The following is a 22,542-nucleotide window of genomic DNA, read 5'->3' as shown; positions in this document are numbered from 1 at the left end:
AAAAAAGTGTCCTTGTTAATAAACTATCTGATGGTGGGTTAAATGTTCTTAATTTTACAACTTTCAACCAAATTTTAAAAATTAACTGGCTTAAAAACTTTTTAAAAAATCAAACGAGTATTTTCAATATTGTCCCATATCATTTATTTGAAAAACTTGGGGGATTGCATTTTTTGTTGCAGTGTCCTTATATAACTGGCAAACTTCCCATTGCTTTGGCCAATTATCACAAACAAGCATTACTTTACTGGTCACTTTTGTACAAACACAATTTTTCTCCTAGCAGGTGTTTTATATGGAACAATGGTAATATCACTCATAATAACAAGTCATTGTATATGGAGAATTGGGTTCGGCATAACATATTAATTGTAAACCAGCTTATTGACAAGAATGGGCAATTATACACTTACCCTAATGTTATTACAAAATATGGCTTTTTTGTAAACAAAAACAAAGTAATCAAAGTAATCAAGGCTATTCCTAGTGGCATAATCATTTTAACCAAATTCTCTGATGTAAATACAAGCCTAACAAGCCTACAAAATCTCCAACTTTTTGTAAATGGTCTCTCCTTTTTTGACAAGCTCTTTAATAACAGTTTTATAAGAAACTCCCTTAATGTCGGATCCAATCCTCCATGTAAATCAAAATGGCTTAAACCTCATTGTATATCTTGGCGCAGCATTTGGATGTTACCATATAAATATGTAATTTCTAATAAAGTAAAAGAAGTACTTTACAAAATTATTCACAGATATTATCCTGTAAATGCAGTTGTTAGCAGATATATTCATAGTGTTTGTGATAAATGTACCTTTTGTAATGTATCTGTTGAAGATATTGAACATTTATTTTTCTATTTCATTTTGGGTTGACTTTAAAATAGACCTAACAAAAAAATTCAACAAAGCCCTTAATTTAGAACCTCATGATATTTTACTTTGTTATCAAACCCCAATCTTTTTCTGATAAACATATTTATATTATTAATCTGTTAATTATCTTAGCAAAGTTTTATATACATAAGTCAAAAGTCATTCAAAAGAAACCATCATACATTACATTTTGTAACACTGATCTTAAAATATACTTTAAAACCCTTTCTAATATGAGATCACAAAATAAGAAGCTAATAAAAACAATACAAATTCTAAAGCTTTTCAAAGTTATGTAACTGCCCTAATGTATGTATGTATTTATTTATTTTTTTATCCTGTTATTTGTATTTTATATATATATATGTGTGTGTGTGTGTGTGTGTGTGTGTGTGTTTGTATTAATTTTGCGTTTTTGTTGTTCTGTTTTGCATGCTTTTCGAGATGTGCAACGTTTCCCTGTTTGCATTGTGCCTTTGTGTGGTGGAACTGAATAAAGTAACAGACTCTTGCAAAGTAACAGAAGCACAACCTTCTCAGTAATTTGAAGCATAATTTAGGTCAATAGCCAAAACAGTGCGGTACCAATTACAAGTGAAATCTAATGCTTAGGCTGGGTTTAGCGTCAAATCCCTAATCCTCAGTATGCACAATTTAGCATCTAGCAATTCCACGTGACTTCATAATGAATTCTATTTTATTCTATTCTATTCCGAATCCCGGCTGGGCTGTGTTACCTCTATGGAGACCTGCACAGGTTGTCTGTCCCCGCTCTTGGTGTGTGGCACTCCCTCAGTGTCGTAGGTGCCATTGTAGACGATCTGCTCCTCATCTTTGGACTGCTGCTCCAAAGGGAAGCTCTTTCCGCCGATTCCCATTGTGCTGAAATCCCATCGAAACAAGCGTCAGACTATCTGAAGAGACACACATCTGAAATTCCTTCTGTCAATTAAACATTAAAGGCTCGTGCACTCGTAACACATCCCCATGGCTCAGTTTTACAGCGTTTCTAAATAACTGCGCAAATCGGCTTATTCACCTATGCAGCAGTCTATTTAATTATATCACATATACGATATATTTAATTTCTTACAGGAGCGCAGGTGCACCTTCCGACCTCAGGATTGCGAAAAACATCGAGTGCTAAGAGCTATTTATATGCAACCACCTATAATATCAGAAGCATAAAAACAGGATCAGTTTAACCGCGTATTCGACTTACGTGGCCTCCGCGCTACCCGGCTTCACGATCACCTCGATTTTGTATTTCGATCCTGTCAGCAATTTGATTGTCCTGCTCTGGCCGAACCTCGTCCCGTCCACTTTATAAAACACGGGTCCGTCATTGGGTTGGATTTTCAAGGAGATCGCGATGTTTATTATCGCTGGAACGTCGGCCATGGTTGCGAGATAACGGAGGTCGATGTATTTCCAGGGCTCCCCGTCATTAACGGCATGGCGGATGGTCCCAGGAAGCTGTTGAGAGATGCTGTGACGTCTACACAAGCATCACACCCATTTTAACCATTGCAGCATATATCAATGCATATGCATATATATGGCTAAACTGGGCACATATAATATACCAATGGCCATTAGTCTCGCGCTGGGTAACGCACACTAAAATAGGCACTGCTACTCTCGATTGTTTGTTTATGTATTTTAGTCATGTGTGTTGTATTTTAGGATTCAAAAATATTGTAAATAGTTTATTAAGCAATAGATTTATATCCTAATCCCACTGTGTTAGCGTCCATCTCCGTTATCCTCGCGATTAAAAACAGTCCCTGTCCAAAGTGCTGAAACTGAAGAATCACGTAGTGCTTCTCTATTGCTACCGCATGCAGTACTGGGCCATTTTTATAATACATGAAAAAAGTACATTTTAAATGTACTAAACGCAAAACACTGCTATTACGTGTTTAGTGAGCTTGAAATGTCAATAAAACATTAATATAATTAACTAAATTAATTATAAACCTATTTTTAATAGGCTGTTATGATGTTTTTTGAAGAAGTATATACATGTTTACGTGCATTTTTGTCTTTCCAGAAAGCTTTGCAACAAATAGTAGTAGTTATATAAAAACATTAGTTCTAATTAAAACAGTATGTGCGTGGATTTTTAATGGTCAGTCAGACCAATAATAGTGTCCTTTTAAATTACATTCATGCCATTTTAAATAATATAATGAAGAGGAATATACATAATTTGATTAATCAGATAAGTAGGCAAGTTATATTCTCATTTAACATTCATAATAGTTTTATCTCACAGATTCCTCCATTATGAGTTCATAAGGAATAGTTCTCACAAAAAATACAATTTTCTGAAAATGTACTCACTCTCAGGCCATCCAAGATGTAGATGAGTTTGTTTCTTCATTAGCACAGATTTGGAGAAATTTAGCATTACTGTATATCACTTGCTCACCAGTGGATCCTCTGCAGTGAATGGGTGCCGTCAGAATGAGAAGTTTTTTTTTGCATTTTGCTACATTGGAAGTGTCCAACTCCACCCTCAACTACATATTGGTTAAAATATCTCATGTCTTTCCTTTCTCTAGAAAAACAACAAAAAGTACACTATTCAGGGCTCAACTGTTAAATTCTACAAAATTTGGAACCCCTTTCTAAATTTCTTTGTCTCTTTGACCTCACTAGATTCTGATTGAGTTTTTCAGTGTGTGAACATGTTTACATTTATGTACAGTACAACATGGTTGTGTATATACTTCTGCATGTATATTTGTTTTTTTCCCCTTTCTCTCTTCTCTCATTTGAATACATACTTTATTATTATATACATTTCATAAATTATTATATTTATCTCATATATATATAGTATTATTATATTAATGCAGTTTCCTGTCAATCCTCCTGAGGGGTCTATGGATGGGGGAGGTAATGTAATGTAATGTGTTAGTTTCGGTCTGATTCACTTTTTTCCCCCCTTTTCTCTCTTCACCTACAGTTTTGACTGTAATTCGGAGTTAAACATGGAGATAAGATAGGGAAAAAATGCAGACAATGTTCTCTGCACTGTATTGTTCTGTGTTTTATATCTGTCAGTGTAATAATAAAACCTGTGGAACAAAAAAATATATATCTTTTTTAAAAATGAAATAGGCTTTCCATTTCCACAGTGCTAGTTCATGCATACTGATTTCTGTATGAATACTGTATGAAAAAAGGCATTTTTACACTGCAAAAATGGTGCTTTTAAATGTAACAATATTTCTATATTGCTTTAAATTATTATGTGGTTCTAAAGACATATGCATATTACAGATAGCAGCAGAAATGGAAAGAGAGGCCAGCGCTGAAGAGGGAAGTATAGCATTAGGACACATAATATTCATTAATATATTAGCTTTGATATAATAATAGTTGCATGATTTAAGGCAAAACACTTTTTGGCAGTGACTCTAAAAATCAAATAAATTAACAAAAATCAATACTTAAATCAAAATGTGCACAGTTTTGTTGATCTATACGAAAAGAGCGAAGAAAAGATCTCTCTCAGTTCCATCTATAAAATGATTCCATCATATAAAACCTATAAAACCTTATTTTCCATTACAGTCTCAAGAAAATTACAACTAAAACAACTAAAATGTTCGGTAACAAAAGCCACATTATCATGTATTCTGGCCGCCACAGTCTTTGAACTTTTTTGCAATACCAATTATAAAATTATTTGCCCAGCAAGTGTTTCAGTCATAGTACTTCCATTGTAGACACAGCTGATATATTTCAGTCCATTGGCAGGATCCCAAAAGTCTGTCTCTGCTCTATCTATCCAGTTCCGCCTCTAGTATCTCTCCCCAGGTCTCCACGTCCAGTGGACACATGCTGTTGGGCGGGATATCATCAGCAGAGCGGATGTTACTGTATCGGCCCTTCAGCCACCGCCGCTTTGCGCAGCCTTTCCTGTAGTTACGCACAAGAGTAACCTGGAACAAAAAAGGAAAGGTAAATAAGAAACAACCAGCAGTGATGGGAACAAAATGAAGCAGAAATAACACAAACCTTCCATGTACACCCAACAAGCCTGTCCCCATCCACCTCCCTCCGGCAAATAGCCAGCACTGTAAGACAGTAGCTCCTCCACAGCTGATCGCTGGCCTCGATTATATCATTCCAGTGTCTGCAGGTGAGCGAGGCCCGGCACAAACTCCTGACATCCAGCTCACTGAAGATCCTAACACTCATCTCTGTAGGAAGGGTCTCTGTAAAGTTCTGCTGAAGTGGATCCTGGTCACCAGGGATCAAGTTGGATGCTTTATCTCGGCTGAAGATTGCGCTGTTGCTCCTTTTACAGACATTTTGCATCTCTCAGCGTCCTAGAACAGTTTCAGTTTCAGCAGAGTCCAACACCAGTTATTTGTATGACAGATCATATGTGACCCTGGAGCACAAAACCAGTCTTAAGTCGCAAGGGTATATTTGTAGCAATAGCCAACAATACATTGCATGGGTCACAATACCGTGAATATATCAAAAATTTATTTTTGATTAGTAATAGCATTGCTAAAGATTTAATTTGGACAACTTTAAAAGTGATTTTCTCAATATTTTGATTTTTTTTGCACCCTCAGATTCCAGATTTTCAAATAGTTGTATCTCGGCCAAATATTGTCCTATCCTAACAAACCATACATCAATGGAAAGCTTATTTATGACTTTATGACCATTATGACTGGTTTGTGGTACAGGGACACATATGACTTACAAATAATGCGTTATTTAAGCAACACAACGGTTATAGTGTGCGTGTAATTGAACGAACGATCGCACTATCTGTTCGTTCGTGGACAAAGTCACCAAGTAAATCTAGCTAACAGTGTCTAAAACAGATTTTAAAAACAAATACGAAACGGTCACATCTATACAACCCTATTCTGTACGATAAATTAATAATATTTATAAAAAACTAAACATGTTATTTGTAAAGATTCATACCGACGGAGGCGTCTCGCTGACGGCTGAGGATTTAAATGTCAGCGTTTGTTTACACCGGAAACCTCACAAGGCAAACCTCGCCCCTTCCTACTGCGCATGCGCGTCTCTCCAGCGGAAATTTAAAGTTGTTTTGATTCTGCATTATTGTAGTGCAGAATTTGAGTTATAGGTTACAGTTTTTATTATTCGTGTCCTAAATTTGTGCACCCTTGTGGGTAAACGTTTAGAAAGGGTCCCACGTGCGTGTTTATACAGCGCATGCTCATGCTCGTCGTGGAGTTCACCGGAAGTCCGAAATATTATTCATTTCTTGTTACACATCTCGTTCAGTCAACACAGTCAGCTTCTTCAGCATTTTTCTTGTACACAAAGCAGCGAAAGGTTGACTGTAACGAATTCGTCTTCGCAACCTAATTAAATAGTAAGCAATTTCGTTCTTAAAGTAATAATGGGAGAGTTTGTACTGAGGAAGTTTTAAAACAGCAGCGCATGCGAGCCCAAATCTGCTTTACAGCATTTGTATACACTTTATAGTTAATTACAGTGAACTTTAAGTACAAACAGGTCTGTGTGCCTTCTTATGCACAGATGCCAGGCTTTGAGCTGGAGCAGGTGGACGGTGGCAGTCCTATAGAGCTGCCCTATGGAGAAACTGTCCTGGGGAGAGGACCATTTCTAGGGGTAAGTGGACTATTAGTACTATGTACTGTATTTCACTAGTATGTCTTAAAAATATATTAAATAGCATGCTAATGTAATTTCCATTGTGCAAATTCTCAAGTTATAATTAACTAATAATAATTCAAGTGGCGGAACTTGAGCCAAGTCTGCTGTGCACTTTTACAGAAATGCATTTTCAAAGCTAAATAGTCATGGTGGAATTACCCAAATAAAATAGACTTGTCTGTATGCTAAAGCTGCATGTTTTTGTTTACATAGTTTATATAGATGTATGTTTTGGCATATTGAATGTTTTCTTCATGTTGGTTTAATGCAGAACACACAAAACAAATGTGTTACTTTCAGTTTCATGCATGAGCCATTTATCATTGAGCAATGACAATCAAAGCCCTCAAGATGGCACCCAAACTCTTATGTCTGAGGGTTAGAAATAGGTGATACTGAGGTGAAATATCTCATAGAGTGGTCCATGAATTGACAAAAAATGTTATGCATTGTACTAACAAACCTCAGGAGTCCTGACATTGGTTATAAAGCATAGATTTTCTTTTTTTTTTAAAGACCCAATAGAATCAAAATGGCAGTTTGCTTTAAGGTAAACTATATGCTAATGTACACATACAAGTTGACAGCCTTTAGCATATAAATAAATTATACATTTAAAATCTTTGTCTTGTGTAACCCCTCTCTCCCGGGTCCTCAGCACTTACTCGCTGGCCTCCGTTACACTTGCAAAAAAAACCCCATCTTGTTTGTCTTACGCCAGCTTCCTGTTACATAAGGAAATATGTCAAGACAAAACAGAAAGCTCGAGTCGTTTCATATCATGAGGTCTTTAATAAATCACCGAGATTACAGTGAAGTGGCCTCATGGTGTCACTGTAATGTTCTGCTACACACGATGAATGACACTGAGCTGCAGCAAACAATGTTTATGATAGTGGTGGGCGCCGTTGAACATTTATGACTGGAAGTGACACTGAATTCTCTTCATATAGGAATACATACACTACTGTTCAGTGATTTAAATGTTTTTAAAGGAGTATTTTAGTGACAGCAAAAAAAATAAAAATAATAATAATATTGTGAAATATTACAATTCAAAAGAAATGTTTTCAATTTGAATATATTTAAAAATGCAATTTATTCCTGTGATCAAAGCTAAATTTTCAGCATCATTACTCCAGGTCAGCGTTTGTTTACACCGGAAACCTCACAAGGCAAACCTCGCCCCTTCCTACTGCGCATGCGCGTCTCTCCAGCGGAAATTTAAAGTTGTTTTGATTCTGCATTATTGTAGTGCAGAATTTGAGTTATAGGTTACAGTTTTTATTATTCGTGTCCTAAATTTGTGCAACCTTGTGGGTAAACGTTTAGAAAGGGTCCCACGTGCGTGTTTACACAGCGTATGCTCATGCTCGTCGTGGAGTTCACCGGAAGTCCGAAATATTATTCATTTCTTGTTACACATCTCGTTCAGTCAACACAGTCAGCTTCTTCAGCATTTTTCTTGTACACAAAGCAGCGAAAGGTTGACTGTAACGAATTCGTCTTCGCAACCTAATTAAATAGTAAGCAATTTCGTTCTTAAAGTAATAATGGGAGAGTTTGTACTGAGGAAGTTTTAAAACAGCAGCGCATGCGAGCCCAAATCTGCTTTACAGCATTTGTATACACTTTATAGTTAATTACAGTGAACTTTAAGTACAAACAGGTCTGTGTGCCTTCTTATGCACAGATGCCAGGCTTTGAGCTGGAGCAGGTGGACGGTGGCAGTCCTATAGAGCTGCCCTATGGAGAAACTGTCCTGGGGAGAGGACCATTTCTAGGGGTAAGTGGACTATTAGTACTATGTACTGTATTTCACTAGTATGTCTTAAAAATATATTAAATAGCATGCTAATGTAATTTCCATTGTGCAAATTCTCAAGTTATAATTAACTAATAATAATTCAAGTGGCGGAACTTGAGCCAAGTCTGCTGTGCACTTTTACAGAAATGCATTTTCAAAGCTAAATAGTCATGGTGGAATTACCCAAATAAAATAGACTTGTCTGTATGCTAAAGCTGCATGTTTTTGTTTACATAGTTTATATAGATGTATGTTTTGGCATATTGAATGTTTTCTTCATGTTGGTTTAATGCAGAACACACAAAACAAATGTGTTACTTTCAGTTTCATGCATGAGCCATTTATCATTGAGCAATGACAATCAAAGCCCTCAAGATGGCACCCAAACTCTTATGTCTGAGGGTTAGAAATAGGTGATACTGAGGTGAAATATCTCATAGAGTGGTCCATGAATTGACAAAAAATGTTATGCATTGTACTAACAAACCTCAGGAGTCCTGACATTGGTTATAAAGCATAGATTTTCTTTTTTTTTTAAAGACCCAATAGAATCAAAATGGCAGTTTGCTTTAAGGTAAACTATATGCTAATGTACACATACAAGTTGACAGCCTTTAGCATATAAATAAATTATACATTTAAAATCTTTGTCTTGTGTAACCCCTCTCTCCCGGGTCCTCAGCACTTACTCGCTGGCCTCCGTTACACTTGCAAAAAAAACCCCATCTTGTTTGTCTTACGCCAGCTTCCTGTTACATAAGGAAATATGTCAAGACAAAACAGAAAGCTCGAGTCGTTTCATATCATGAGGTCTTTAATAAATCACCGAGATTACAGTGAAGTGGCCTCATGGTGTCACTGTAATGTTCTGCTACACACGATGAATGACACTGAGCTGCAGCAAACAATGTTTATGATAGTGGTGGGCGCCGTTGAACATTTATGACTGGAAGTGACACTGAATTCTCTTCATATAGGAATACATACACTACTGTTCAGTGATTTAAATGTTTTTAAAGGAGTATTTTAGTGACAGCAAAAAAAATAAAAATAATAATAATATTGTGAAATATTACAATTCAAAAGAAATGTTTTCAATTTGAATATATTTAAAAATGCAATTTATTCCTGTGATCAAAGCTAAATTTTCAGCATCATTACTCCAGTCTTCAGTGTCACATGATTCTTCAGAAATCATTCTAATATGCTGATTTGCTGCTCAAGAAACATTTCTTATTAGTATCAATATTGAAAAAAGTTGTGCTGATTTTTTTTTTTTTTTGTGGAAATTGAAATTTTTTCATCAATAGAAAGTTCAAAAGAACAGAATTTATTTTCAAGTGTAAAAATGTTTTGTAACATTATAAATCTCTTTACTGTCACTTTTGATCGGCTGAATGCATACTTGAATAAAAGTAAAGATTTCTTTAAAAAATCTTAGAGAACCCAAACTTTTAAAGTTTTGCACCGTTCACCAGAAACATTCATACTTTTTAAGATACAGTTTACCATTATAGCAGCATTTCACTTTGTCTTTGCTCTCCACCAGGTGAATGATAAGAGAGTGTCCAGAAACCACGGCATCCTTGAGAACCTGAATGGCCAGCTGCGTCTGAAGCCTGTAGGTTTTTGTTAGTCATCTGATGTGGGCTGAGATTCGTGATTGTGGTTTTGTCATTTTACACTCTTCTGTCGAATAAAAGCGGCACTCGCCCTTTGATGTTAAGAAGACATCAAAAGTTTTTAAATATGAGCTCTCTCCTCGCATCTTTTTCTCTTGAGCAGCTGTCTCTCTTAATTACATGTGTCGTTATAGCCTGTTAGTCATGCTGTCATAGCAACGATGATTGCATTTGGGTAATGTTCGCCTCCATTGATCTTTCGCCTCTGAGTATATTACAAGTCCTTGATTTCAAAAATCTCATGAATATTCAGATTATTGATACCTAACTGAGATAATACATTTTTTTTCTAGCTCCACAAGCTCAAATCAGTGTTGTTATTGTTAACTAAACAGGGACAGCGGAAAGCAGTGACTGAGTGATTGACAGCTAATATTAACCAATCTAAAATCTGCATTAAAGTTAAGAATGTAAAGATGAAGTTTAATTGGTTATGTAGCCTAACGTTTAATAGAACGGCAGACAGGTCACCTTATCAACACTCAGAAGGCACATACTCTGAACGTTTTTAGAGAAATTAAAACAGGTCGCACGACAACAATTATATGCACTCGCACAAATGCTCCCAAATATATTTTGAGGTCGCACAGATTAAATTTCAGGAGCATATGCGACCAAAATGGTCGCAATTTCGAGCCTTGCTAAAACTATTCAATTGTTTTTATTCATTGAAATACAGCTGAAATATATAAATATTAGATGGGAAAAAGTTAAAAAAGTAAACATTTTAAAAAGAAATTCAAGTTGTACTAAGTACAAATATATCAATAGAAGTATAAATCTAACAAATATGGCAAATGCTCAAAAATGGCTAAAACCTAAAAAAAAAAAAAAAAAAACATAATAATAAACAACACTTGCTCAAATTTGGACTTTTTGTTGAAAGAAATTGTTGTCAAAGCCGTGGCTTAGCATTTGCGCACATGCTTCAGAAATATTCAGACATTTCACTCATACAGGAGACAAATCCTGCCTGATTCCTTCTTCTCCTCGTTGTCTCTTTCAACACAAGGTGGCAAAGTAATTCTGAGCATGCCTGTATATAAAAGACCTATGCAAAAAGGCTTATTATTTGCATGTGATTGACCAGTATTCCTCTCATTGCTATCCTCTAGACACACCTGAACCCTTGTTTTATTCAGACGAACATTGTGGCTGCGCCTCAGCCGCTGGAGAAGGACCAGTGGCATTGCCTAAAGGAGGGCGACATCTTCTCTCTCATGCCCGGGAAATACATTTACAGAGTGCATGTCAAAGAAGAGGATCAAACCCTGAGGTGATTCAGCCTGTCACTCACAGGCATTCATTTATTATTCAACAACAACAGAGCTCAATCTGATTGGCTATGTAGGCGTGCAATGATTTGCAGCAACCTCTCCATTTATTTTACTTATTTAAGGGAAGGGTTAATATATTGGTGTCGAATGCATTTGTTTAAAGTCAACATGAAATCAAATTGGCACTAACACATTCAAATTTGGCTTTATTCTGGTTTGAAACACTTTTTCAATCCGAAAGAATTCCTTATGGATGCAATGAAGTGCTACATTGTTTTCTTGTTGAATGCTGTCGCATTATGGAAGTGAAATTGATTGCAAATGTTTCACATTGACTTCAATTACAGATCCTCATGAATATTCAAATACATTCATGCTTGCAGTCTTATCATTCTTTGTCATCTTAAATTAGCACCCTTTATCTCATCTATCTATATTCCCGCTAGACATGATAATAAGTGTCTGGTTGAATGTGTTAATTTTGACCTTTTCCCTTAAAAACGATCTGTGACCGCTGGGTTCACATCAAAGGCCACTTTTATTGTCTTTCTCTATAATGAGCACACTGGGCTCGAATGGACATGTTCAAAACAGACGCTCTGATAACACCCAGATGATAAACAAGTGATAAGAGCTGCTGTGATGAACTGATTCTGAATGTGCTGATTTGCATGCATTTAAAAGTCATGCCTTTCATCAGTGAAATTAGGCTATTAGGTGGCTGTCTTCTTTTATGGTGTGCGCATGCTGACGAGGGATTGTTGTTTTTGTTGATGAATTGTTTTAAAGACTGGCGAGATATAGGCCATTTACATTATTGAAGCTTATCTGAGGGATTTTTACCAGAGTGTGGTGCTTAACTTAGAAAAGTAGAGAAGATTTTCACTGCTGGTTCTTCACAGAAACAGTCAGGCGTTTGAGGAGGAGATGGAGGTGGAGAAGTGTTCGAGTGGACCAGCAGCACCCTCTCTAGACTCGGCCACACTTGAAGTCAGCAGCTGCAGGCTCACGACTCCGAGCGCCACACTCACAGAAGATAAAGGAACGAGTCATCCTTCACACACTCTTTCCTCTCTAAATGAGGTGTGTGTGTATGCATACTACATAAAACCTACCGGTCAAAGGTTTGGGGTAGATACAGTTTAATGCATAGGAACCCAGATAAGAGACTTCTTATTCCTGTGCATTAAAAAATATTCCTATGCAGTATGAAAAAGTATGGTATTTCCAGGTTTGGATAAGTATGGAAAAAGAAAAAAAAACATTTGTTTTCAGACTATTGCCCCTTTTCTGATGGTTTCATCCGTAAATGTATAGTATAGGAAACATTATTATGCTGCATAGCATATCTTGCCATTGTTTTGAAAATAGTTTCTGATTTGGTGCTCTAAAAACATTTCTTATCATTATTATCTGTGTTGAAAACAGTTGTGCTTAATATTCATGAAAACCATTCTTTCGAAATTCTTTGATGAAAAGAAAGTTCAAAACAACAGCATTTATTTGAAATGCAAATATTTTATAACATTATAAATGTCACTTTTGATCAGTTTAATGCTTCCTTGCTAAATAAACATATTAATTTCTTATTAAAAATCTTATTGACACCAAACTTTTGAAAAGTGGCACAGCTTTGACCAGATTGTAGATTTTGGTAGGATTTTGGTTATTTAAAGGGATAGTTAACCCAAAAATTACAATTTTGGCATCACTTAGTCACACTTAAGTTGTTCCAAACCTGTATGAGTTTCGTTCATATGCTAAGCACAAAAGAAGATATTTTGAAGAATGTAACCAAACAGGTTACAGGTCCCCATTGATTTGCATAGTATGGAAAAAAGTATTATGGAAGTCAATGGCTAGCGTCAACTGTTTGGTTACCACCATTTTTCAAAATATCTTTATTTTTTGTTATCTCATACAGGTTTGAAACAAATTGAGGGTGACTAAATAATGACAGAATTTTCATTTTTGGGTGAACTGTCCCTTTAAACATATGGACTCGTGCATGATTGTATTGTATCCTGATGTTTGTTCTAGCTGGAAGTTCTTAGCCACTTTTATTTCAGGAGCAGCAGGACGCACCCTGCTGTTATTGCTGCTTTTACTATCATTTGTACATTCCTGTTACATCTTGTGCTCTCTGTTTGCTGTGTAGTTCCTTATCAGAAATCATAAACATATTTAATACTCATCTGTTCTACACTTTTCAGTTCTATACTTTGTATACAAAACTATATACCCTACTTTCAGTTCTATAATTTCTCTCTTCTATACCTGTCTTTGTCTGTACATATAATTCTATAACCTACTGTTATGTATCACTTATATATATTGACTACTATTGTCTTTACTGACTACAACTCTCAAAATACATAATTTATATATATTTATAAACGTTAAGCAATTTTTCCCTATAACATCAACCATGTTTGTATGTATTCATTTTTTATATATTGTTTAAATATGTGATTTATTTATTTATTATATTTATTAAAAATAAAACTTGATAAAGTTTCTCTCTTCTATACATTCTATACTTTTCTCATCTATACTCACTTCGCTTCTATACCCTACTGTTTTTTAATTTTCTGTATTTTTGTATACTCTTCAATTTTTTTTCATTTAAAAATCTATTTCTATTTTGTGTTTTCAAGGCATCCACAAAGAGCCAACAGAACGAGTCTGATGTGCCACAGAAGAAGCGGATCTTGCCGGCCTGGATGATGATTTCAGCCAAAGGTACTGTCCCCATGGCAACAGATCCAGTGTTCTGTCTGTTCACACTTATTCAAAAAAAAGAGAACACATCAGCCAAGTGTCTGGTAGTCACAGTGACTCTTCTCAGCCTGTTGTTGAGGAACAAAGTGGAGAAAGTGGAGCATGCAGAGAGAGTTAGTCATCATCCACTTGTCAAATCAGTTACAGACCTATGACTCGACCCAGCCATGTCTCGCTGTATCACTAATGTGCTCATGAAAAAAAGAGCAAGTGTACTACAGATTTCTTAAACAGCTCATTAGCACCAAACCTGTCATATTCAACACTTCATCTGGATCTCGTGGCACTTTACCCTGCATTCAGGGTCGTGCTTGAGAAAGCTTTCTTATTCAGCTCATGTAGGAGCAGATTTGTGTGTTTAGTAAGCATATGTCTTTAACTCTCTGATACATGATGTCCATTACAGTAAACAAGTGTTTAAAAGCCTTTCAGGGTGTGATATTACATACCCATAATTCTATATCGCTGTCGTCTGGTCTTTGGATTTTTAAATTAAAAATTAAAAAGACTGATGAAAGTGGTGTTGCATCAAATCCCACTGACATATTTACTACTATTTTCTGTTTCAATAGAAAGATGTGTAACTCTCTCAAAATACATAATTTTGGTGAAATTTGAGCTTAATTTTAATGTGCATAGAATAAATATTTTGTATGTATATATTTATTTAATATTTTTAACATTGAATATATTTAATATTAATATTTATTTATTTAATTTTAATTTAAGCAATTTTTCCTATAACAACAAATTACATATTTTTAGGGAGAGTAAAGCTTGATCTATGTTTTGTTTGTTTGTTATTAGTTTGTTACAAAGTATTTGTTTATTAAAATAAATATAAATAAATGTTTATGTAAGTATTCATATTTATAGAAAGTTCAAAGAATTTCTTCAAAATAAATTTTTTTTGTAACATTATAAATGTATTTTGTCGCTTTTGATCAGCTTAATGCATCCTTGCTGAATAATAGTATTGATTTCTGTAACCCCCCTCAAAAAACCTGAATCCATTGTAGGGCTGTCCAAAAAAAATGCGAATTTCGAATATTTGTCGAAAAAAAAAAAATAATCCACATTCGAATGCAAAAACGTTGCACCCAAGAGGCGTTATGTCGGTTTTCCCCCATCCCACTGTATCTCATGTTTTTAAATGAAGAAAGTAGCCTACTCTTTGTGATTGGTTTTCGGTCCTTTGTATTAAACTATACATACATGCATGGTGCTGTTTTTTTTCTAATTGTTTAAGCAACTTTATTAATTATATATGGTTTATAAACATTATTTTAAACATTATGCACTTTTTTTTTCAAAGATAGTCGTGTTATTTTATTACGCTTTGAAGAAACGTGCATAATATTTTGCTCAATGCGCCCTCTTGTGGCCTCAGGAGAGAAGCCAAAAGCTTTTTTCCCCCTAACTGAAATTATGCCTTTTAAATTCGAATATAATTCAGAAATTCAGACTCTGTTTCCTCAGCACACACTTACCGTGATGGACAGATGTTTGGAGAGACTGACTCATGAGTCCTACATTAGCTGTACTGTTCTCTCTGTCTGTGAAACATCCATGTCACCTCTCATCTCTGACCTTCAGTGCTACAGGTCCATCTGGAGCCCCTCTGGAGTGTTTTTCACTCTGTTGTGGTCCTACAGTTCAATCATAGAGTTCATTCAGTGTGTAATCACTGCATCAGGAGACCACGATTTTAAGATTTTTTCCCCCTGTACTTTTTACTCTTTATTATTACTCTTTGTTTGTATTGAATTATGCAGTGACCAAAAACTTGCGAGTATTGACATTATCCATCAATAACTTTTTTTTCTGGCTCTTTTGGAGCAGGTGAGAGCTCAGCGGTGAAGGCGACACCTACAAAATCCAAACGAGTAGCTACACCCAAGAGGGCAGCTGGACCCAAACGAGCTCGAGCCACACGGGTGTCATCTGAGGAAGAGGAGGTGGAGGAAGAGCTGCCCAAAAGGAAAGCAAAGAGACTGAAGAGTGACTCTGAAGATGAGTCTGCGCCTCAGGTAAATGAGCTATTTTACACAATATGGGGTTATTGACCCTAGTATATTATTGTATTGTATTGTATTGTATCGTATCGTATTGTATTTTATTGTATTATAAATAATATAATTAATACATAAATTATTTATTATTAACTTTTTAAATTTGTGGTTACTTGATGTATGCACTGTTTGTATAATTATACAATTTTATAAAATGACAGCGATATCAAATTATAAGTATCAGTAAGTAGTAAAATGTAATGATGATAATGTTAATAATAATTGTAATTATAAATGGTACTTTAATAATAATAATAATAATCATAATTATGATTTTTTGTGTTTGTATTTATATTACCTAATAAATTTCTGTGCCACTCTGGTGGCATATTGTCATTTTGGGTATATTAATAATCTTGAATAGTAATAATAATGAATAAATCCTCTTCCTTTTTTTACTTTAATAATTGTACAATTTGTTTTATTGTTATTTTAAACATTTGTTAATTTTTCTTCCTTTTAATAGTACATTTTATCTGTAAAACCTGTTAGATATGATTACAAGAATTTTCACAGCTAATACCTGCACTGTGTTGCACTGAAATGTAAGCAGAACGGATTATTTACTGTGTGCATGGATGTCCTGACAGGAGGATGCAACCGCTCCCAAGAGCAGCAGAGTCAGATCAGTCCCGGATGGAGAGAACAGCACCGGTGTGATGGAGCGTGATGATGGGGAGAGAAGAGGAGCTGGCAGGGGAGCTGAGGTCAGACCAGGAGCTCAAGCTGAAGACTCAAAGACACAAGCAGAAGATCCCAGTGATTCTCAGGTCAGCCAGGGACGCCCGCAGAGGTCAAAGGTCACGGAGCGACGGACACAGTGTCCTTACGGCAGCTCCTGCTACAGGTACTGCACCGCAAGACTGAAGAACCTTGAGTGAACTGTTGCTTTTTAAACTTTGCTGCTTTGACAAGTCAATGTTTAGACATTACTAATATTTCTATTCAAGACAGTATAATGGCATAAACATAACTTGAAATATTTCTTGAAGATCAACACTGCTAATTAGTTTGTTGGAGTTCATACTATCTCAAGATAAGATGCTAAAAGAGGATTAAGAATGAAACCATCCCAAGCAAGAGCTTCTCTGAGATGCTAGATTATAGTTTGCGAGTTATTTCAAGGACATACGCACGTTTTCCCTAACGTCTAATTCTCTGATGTTTATTTTTAATATTAAAAAGCTGAGAGATAAAACACAAAGTTGGTATTTTAGCTGGCCCAAACGCAGCGGTGAAGCGTGACACGCGGTTGTAAACTCTTTCCATTTGTGCGCGGTTCAGTTTTCTGTTGGGACTCCCATACCCTGCATCTTTTTTTGTTCCTTCCCTTCCAAACTGTCCTTTAGACACAGCCATAAAGAAGCTACATACACTTTAAAAAGGGACTCTAACTGACATCAGTTGTGATTTATGAGTTTCATTCTGTTGCCAGTTTAATTGAAATATTACATTATGATGGGTCACAGAATGATAACGACAAGCTGAAATGAACAGCGGAAATGCTGCTGAATAGTACTTTCATTTCCAGCTAGATTAGCTGTCAGTGTAATTAAGTTGCATAAATCCCCGTGATTGAATTCATTTGCCTTATTGTGTTCCAGCGTGCATTGCAGTTCACTCAGCAATTGTGTTTTTCCTCTCACCAGGAAAAATCCGGTCCACTTTCAGGAGTGCAGTCACCCTGGAGACAGTGACTATGAGGAAGAGGAGGCAGAGGATGCTGACGATGACAGGCCTGAGTGTCCGTATGGTACCCACTGCTACAGGTGACGACAAACGAGTTTAACCACACCACAATACTTCATTTAAATGCATATTCAGTGTACTTAATCAAACTGTTTTGATCTCTTGAGTTGAGAATCCATTGCACTATGAAAACTGTCACTATCAGAACTCAAAACGTCCTGCTCAGTATAATTCATTTTTGAAAATAAGATGGAAAAACTGACTTATTCAGAGCATATTAACATAAGACTGTCCACTTTTACACATCATTATAAGAAACACTGCAAGTGGAGCTCAGGAAGAAAATATTAAGGCAAGACACCACAGTTTAATTTAACTAACTGATATCACCATTCTTTCCCAAATAGATTAATCATAGCACACAGTTTATATATGCAAGCGAGTTATCATCTAATTAAGTATGCACTAATTTGCATACATTTCCAGAACAGAAATCTGAACATTGGATAAAGCCGGGTTCGAAATTCTTGTTTTGTTGACATAAAGGCTTTTTCAGAGGGGATTTTGTATATTTTATTTATCACTTGTGTATTTTGAATATTCTCTTTCCACTAGTCTGACAGAAGATATTTTAAGTATCCAAAATAGCCCAATGCATCAAAATAAAATAAATAAATAAAGGATTTACCTGTCTTGCCTTAAGTGAAAAGTCTATTAGATTAAGAGTAACTCTAGAGTTTGTTTAAAGTTTCTTCTTCTTTGTGCTTGCCTCAATATTGCAGGAAGAATCTGCTTCACAAGAAAGATTACAAACACACTAAATCACCACGTGAGTATTTTTACATGTGAATTAATGTGAACTGTGTGCCACAGTTAAATACTTGGTGTAAGATTAAGGGTTTGTTCAGATCCTGATCACTAAGTTTAACAATAATAAAAGTGATGCTTACCTTAGCAGACACCACTAATTGAGCGTAAACTGAATAATGTCGTATTTACTTCCTATTGGGCTCTCGTTTGGCAAGAAGTTAAAATATAGAGAAATGGATTTAGTGAGTGACTCCCCAGAACTCAATAATTGTTGCCAAAATTGTTTTTGGGCAACATGTCATTTTATAACAGTGCATGCTAAATCACAACATTATTGCTGTTCTAAAGTGAAATAGGAGTGGAAAAATATTAGTTGCGCTTTCCAGAATGCAGTCCAAATACCATCAGTCTTTCTTCCCTGTCTCCTCTCCTTTCCTCTGTCCTGTCGAATTTGGACTATAGACCCGTCAAGCAGTGCAAAATTACAGACCGCAGGGAGCAGCGTTGATATGAGAGGTGTGAGCTGTGATCATCTTCTGGACTACTATTAGAATTATACAGGGTTTTTTCTGCATTTAGGTTTTCATCAGAAATAAATTGTGCGGTGGAAACCACGAAAGCTGAGTGAGGCTCTTGAATTAGACACATAAATCTCTACTTCGAAACGTTTTGGAAGGTTAAACATCTCAAATGACCAGGCGCTTGATAATGGAGTGCTGTAAATCTGAAAAAAATACTTCTTTAAAACTGAAAGGTTAGTTGCCAAAAGATCAGTGATACAGACTGTTCTTTTTTCTTTAAGAAATGAATACTTCAAAAGGGACAGAAAAGACATAATGTTACAAAAGATTCCTGTTTCAAACAAATGATGTTCTTTTGAAATTTCCACAAAAATATTAGGCAGTACAGCTTTTTCAATATTCATAATAATTAAGAAATATTTCCTGAGCATCAAATCAGCATATTAGAATGATTTCTGAAGGATCATGTGACACTGAAGACTGGAGTAATGATGCTGAAAATTCAGCTTTGCATCACAGGAGTAAATTACACTTGAAAATATATTCAAACAGAAAACAATTATTTTAATTTTAAATTGTAATTATATTTTATAATATTACTGTTTACCTGTATTTTGATTGAGTAAAATAAATATGGTAAATAAATAGATGAGAAAATGGCGGCGTTGGTGAAAATGAGTCAAATAAATCTTTAGTTAAAGAAAAACCCTGTGTGTGTACGTCTATAGAAATATTTGAACTACTTTAACCCTAAAACAACTAATACAGTATATCCTATGTAGGTGAGCTTATAAACATGTATTTGTTAATCACCTAAAGGGCTAGTTCACCCAAAAATTAATGACCCCTGTCATTAATTACTCACCCTCATGTCGTTCCAAATCAGTAAGACCTTCGTTCATCTTCGGAAAGCAAATTAAGATATTTTTGATGGAATCTGAGAGCTCTCTGACCCTCCATAGACAGCAAGGATCCTTACACGATCAAGGCTCAGAAACGTAGCAAGGACATCGTTAAAATAATCCATGTGACATCAGGGGTTCAACCGTAATGTTAAAGCTACGAGAAAACTTTTTGTGCACAAATAAAACAAAAATAACGACTTTTGAATAAAGACTACATTTCTGGACCTTGATCATGTTAGGATCCTTGCTGTCTACAGAGGCGGACAAAGTTAATACTCAAGTAAAGTACAGATACACAAAAAGTGTACTTAAGTACAGTACTCAAGTAAATGTACTTAGTTACTGTCCACCTCTGGCTGTCTATGGAGGGTCAGAGAGCTCTCAGAATTCATCAAAAAATATCTTAATTTGCATTCTGAAGATGAACGAAGGTCTTACGGGTTTAGAACGACATGAGGGTGAGTAATTATTAATGACAGAATTTTGGGTGAACTATCCCTTTAAGTTAAAACAGTTATTTGAAATAGTGTGAAGTCAATCAACTCTATCACATAATCTACAACAAAATGGCATTTTGCCCCAGGAAAAGTCCTGTTATCTAAGTGCAGCAGTGAGTCATGTTGAAAGCTTTCTGGCATCTTACTTAAAAATCAGCATGTCGTAAAGGAGTCATGAACTGCCTTTTTATTATTTTGTACTGTTCCCTGAGGTCCACTTATAATGTTATCACGATTTTTACATCAAAAACATCATAATTTAGAAGTAATAGGCTATTTTCTGTTCTGTTTTTAGCCCCTCTCATCAGAACGCTCTGTTTGAATAGGTGTGGCCGATTGTAGACTCTGAAGTAAACGCCCACTGCTATGATTGCCGAATTGTGCCTGAATCCACGGTAAAATGAAGTGAAGAAAGGACGGAGTTCTTAATGACGTGGTCTGCAGCTTCATTAAAAAATAAAGTTCATCCGGGGCTTAACAGGCAGCGATGTAGAATCAGTGGGCAGGGCTTAACAGGCAGCGATGTAGAATCAGTGGGCGGGGCTTAACAGGCAGCGATGTAGAATCAGTGGGCAGGGCTTAACAGGCAGCGATGTAGAATCAGTGGGCGGGGCTTAACAGGCAGCGATGTAGAAGCAGTGGGCGGGGCTAAACAGGCAGCGATGTAGAAGCAGGCATTGGTCATCTTCTGCGGAGACGGTGTTTAGCCCCACTATTTCATCATTGAGTGGCACATTCCACAATCTGTCGTTTTGGCAGACTGCCTTCAATATAAGCTGTTTTTAGACTAAAGAGCTTTGAGTTCAAATGACTAGGTTTGTCGCAATGGTCATCACTTACCAATCACATCTCAATTTGTATAAAGAGCTTTGAAAGTGCGACCAACACTTTCAGTTGTCTGAGATGCAATAACCTTGACATTCTGAGATGAAGAATAAACTATGTTTATTCTTCCAACTCATGCATATTTAACGCCCGCAAATCCATGCGCCACAATGATGCCAGATTCTGAATCATTTACTTTTGGACTGAATGAGTGTAATGTTTGGTGAGTAACCAGAGGCTCCTCTGGGCCGTATTCACATTTGACACAATTCAACTCTTAAACTAATTGAAAACATGCTGCATGGACCCTGGGGAGGAACAGACTGCACATATGGACGTCAGCATCGATCAAAATAAACATTAGAAGATTATTATCTTAGCTTTTGTGGCGTTTGATTGTTAAAAATCACCAGTGGTTTCACTGATAAGTGATTTGCATTTAATGCTTCATGAAGTCACAACCATTTTGGTTATTTTCCTCCTGAAAACAGTGTAGTGCGTGCCGAATGCCACATAAAAACAAGGCCTGAGACCACAGACGCTCGCAGCTGTTTTAGAAGCATTATTGTTCTCTGAAGATCTTAAAAATTTAAGCTTGTAACCATGCAACTGAGCAAGATGTTTCTTCTTAAGCCGTATTTACACTGTCTTGGGTGATCACAAGGGGTCTTTGTGAAATACAGGGGTAAACCGGGTCCAAAATCTTTAATTCAAACCACATTTCATGCTGTTTTGTTTGCCCAGCCAAGACCGCTGCTGCTGATGATGAGGGTGAAGATGAAGATCACTACGAAAACAGTTTTATTAATGATGAGAGTGAGGAGGAGGAGGAGGTGGATGAAGACTCGGACTATCTGCCCGAATCAGACAACAGTGGCAAAGAGGACGTTAAACGTCTGCAGAAAGAAGCAAAAGCGTTCCTCAGGAGGAAGAAGTGACTTTTGTTTAGGGTATTTTCCATGAAAACAGCTTCTACACTAATCTCACAACAACTATCAAACATCTCATACTTTCCAAGGAGGCATTTTATAAAGTGTTAAGAGTGTTAGATTATTTTCATGACCTTTTACCTTCACTTTTTAAGAAATAGTTAATGTGTGTGTGTGT

General features: G+C 36.0%; 3 protein-coding genes across 7 annotated transcripts in view; 1 reads left to right on the top strand and 2 right to left on the bottom strand.

Moving 5' to 3' along the window:
• The window catches only part of LOC107676313 (CB1 cannabinoid receptor-interacting protein 1-like), a 7,493-nt gene extending 5,087 nt beyond the window's left edge, over window positions 1-2,406 (bottom strand). Inside the window, exons 1-2 of the mRNA XM_016470846.1 lie at window positions 2,101-2,406; window positions 1,616-1,760 (exon numbers count right to left, since the gene is read on the bottom strand). Of these exons, the coding sequence (XP_016326332.1) occupies window positions 1,616-1,760; window positions 2,101-2,279 (324 nt within the window). The 5' untranslated portion in view covers window positions 2,280-2,406. The remainder of the gene's footprint in view (window positions 1-1,615; window positions 1,761-2,100) is intronic.
• A 1,460-nt stretch (window positions 2,407-3,866) lies between these two features.
• LOC107675512 (F-box only protein 48-like) lies at window positions 3,867-5,927 on the bottom strand. 2 transcript variants are annotated; one of them, XM_016469900.1, is made up of 3 exons: window positions 5,844-5,927; window positions 4,911-5,224; window positions 3,867-4,834 (listed from the first exon to the last, which is right to left on the bottom strand). In XM_016469900.1, the coding sequence occupies exons 2-3, from the start codon at window positions 5,211-5,213 to the stop codon at window positions 4,673-4,675; spliced, it is 465 nt and encodes a 154-aa protein (XP_016325386.1). In that variant the 5' UTR covers window positions 5,214-5,224; window positions 5,844-5,927; the 3' UTR covers window positions 3,867-4,672. The 2 variants fall into 2 exon arrangements, with proteins under 2 accessions (XP_016325386.1, XP_016325394.1); XM_016469908.1 differs by having other exon boundaries at window positions 5,868-5,927.
• A 1,829-nt stretch (window positions 5,928-7,756) lies between these two features.
• Window positions 7,757-22,542, top strand: aplf (aprataxin and PNKP like factor). 4 transcript variants are annotated; one of them, XM_016469879.1, is made up of 11 exons: window positions 7,757-8,095; window positions 8,263-8,355; window positions 9,926-9,997; window positions 11,174-11,334; window positions 12,244-12,418; window positions 13,993-14,077; window positions 15,956-16,146; window positions 16,779-17,035; window positions 17,838-17,957; window positions 18,660-18,706; window positions 22,180-22,542. In XM_016469879.1, the coding sequence occupies exons 2-11, from the start codon at window positions 8,263-8,265 to the stop codon at window positions 22,371-22,373; spliced, it is 1,395 nt and encodes a 464-aa protein (XP_016325365.1). In that variant the 5' UTR covers window positions 7,757-8,095; the 3' UTR covers window positions 22,374-22,542. The 4 variants fall into 4 exon arrangements, with proteins under 4 accessions (XP_016325365.1, XP_016325356.1, XP_016325347.1 ...); XM_016469870.1 differs by having other exon boundaries at window positions 12,238-12,418; window positions 15,959-16,146; window positions 22,180-22,541; XM_016469861.1 differs by having other exon boundaries at window positions 12,238-12,418; window positions 22,180-22,541.

The sequence above is a fragment of the Sinocyclocheilus anshuiensis genome, unplaced genomic scaffold (genome assembly GCF_001515605.1).
Source record: "Sinocyclocheilus anshuiensis isolate Anshui unplaced genomic scaffold, SAMN03320099.WGS_v1.1 scaffold469, whole genome shotgun sequence".
Taxonomy (NCBI): domain Eukaryota; kingdom Metazoa; phylum Chordata; class Actinopteri; order Cypriniformes; family Cyprinidae; genus Sinocyclocheilus; species Sinocyclocheilus anshuiensis.
The sequence above is the reverse complement of the archived record's forward strand: the minus strand, read 5'-3'. Positions and strand labels throughout refer to the sequence as shown.

What these genes read in the sequence shown, in the direction of transcription:
- LOC107675512 (XM_016469900.1), bottom strand. Translation starts at nt 5,213, where the DNA reads ATGCAAAATGTCTGTAAAAGGAGCAACAGCGCAATCTTCAGCCGAGAT. An exon ending in TTGTTGGGTGTACATGGAAG is followed by an intron (nt 4,835 to 4,910) that starts GTTTGTGTTATT and finishes TTTTTGTTCCAG; the next exon opens with GTTACTCTTGTGCGTAACTA.
- aplf (XM_016469861.1), top strand. Translation starts at nt 8,263, where the DNA reads ATGCCAGGCTTTGAGCTGGAGCAGGTGGACGGTGGCAGTCCTATAGAG. An exon ending in CTCTTTCCTCTCTAAATGAG is followed by an intron (nt 12,419 to 13,992) that starts GTGTGTGTGTAT and finishes TGTGTTTTCAAG; the next exon opens with GCATCCACAAAGAGCCAACA. An exon ending in AAGATGAGTCTGCGCCTCAG is followed by an intron (nt 16,147 to 16,778) that starts GTAAATGAGCTA and finishes ATGTCCTGACAG; the next exon opens with GAGGATGCAACCGCTCCCAA.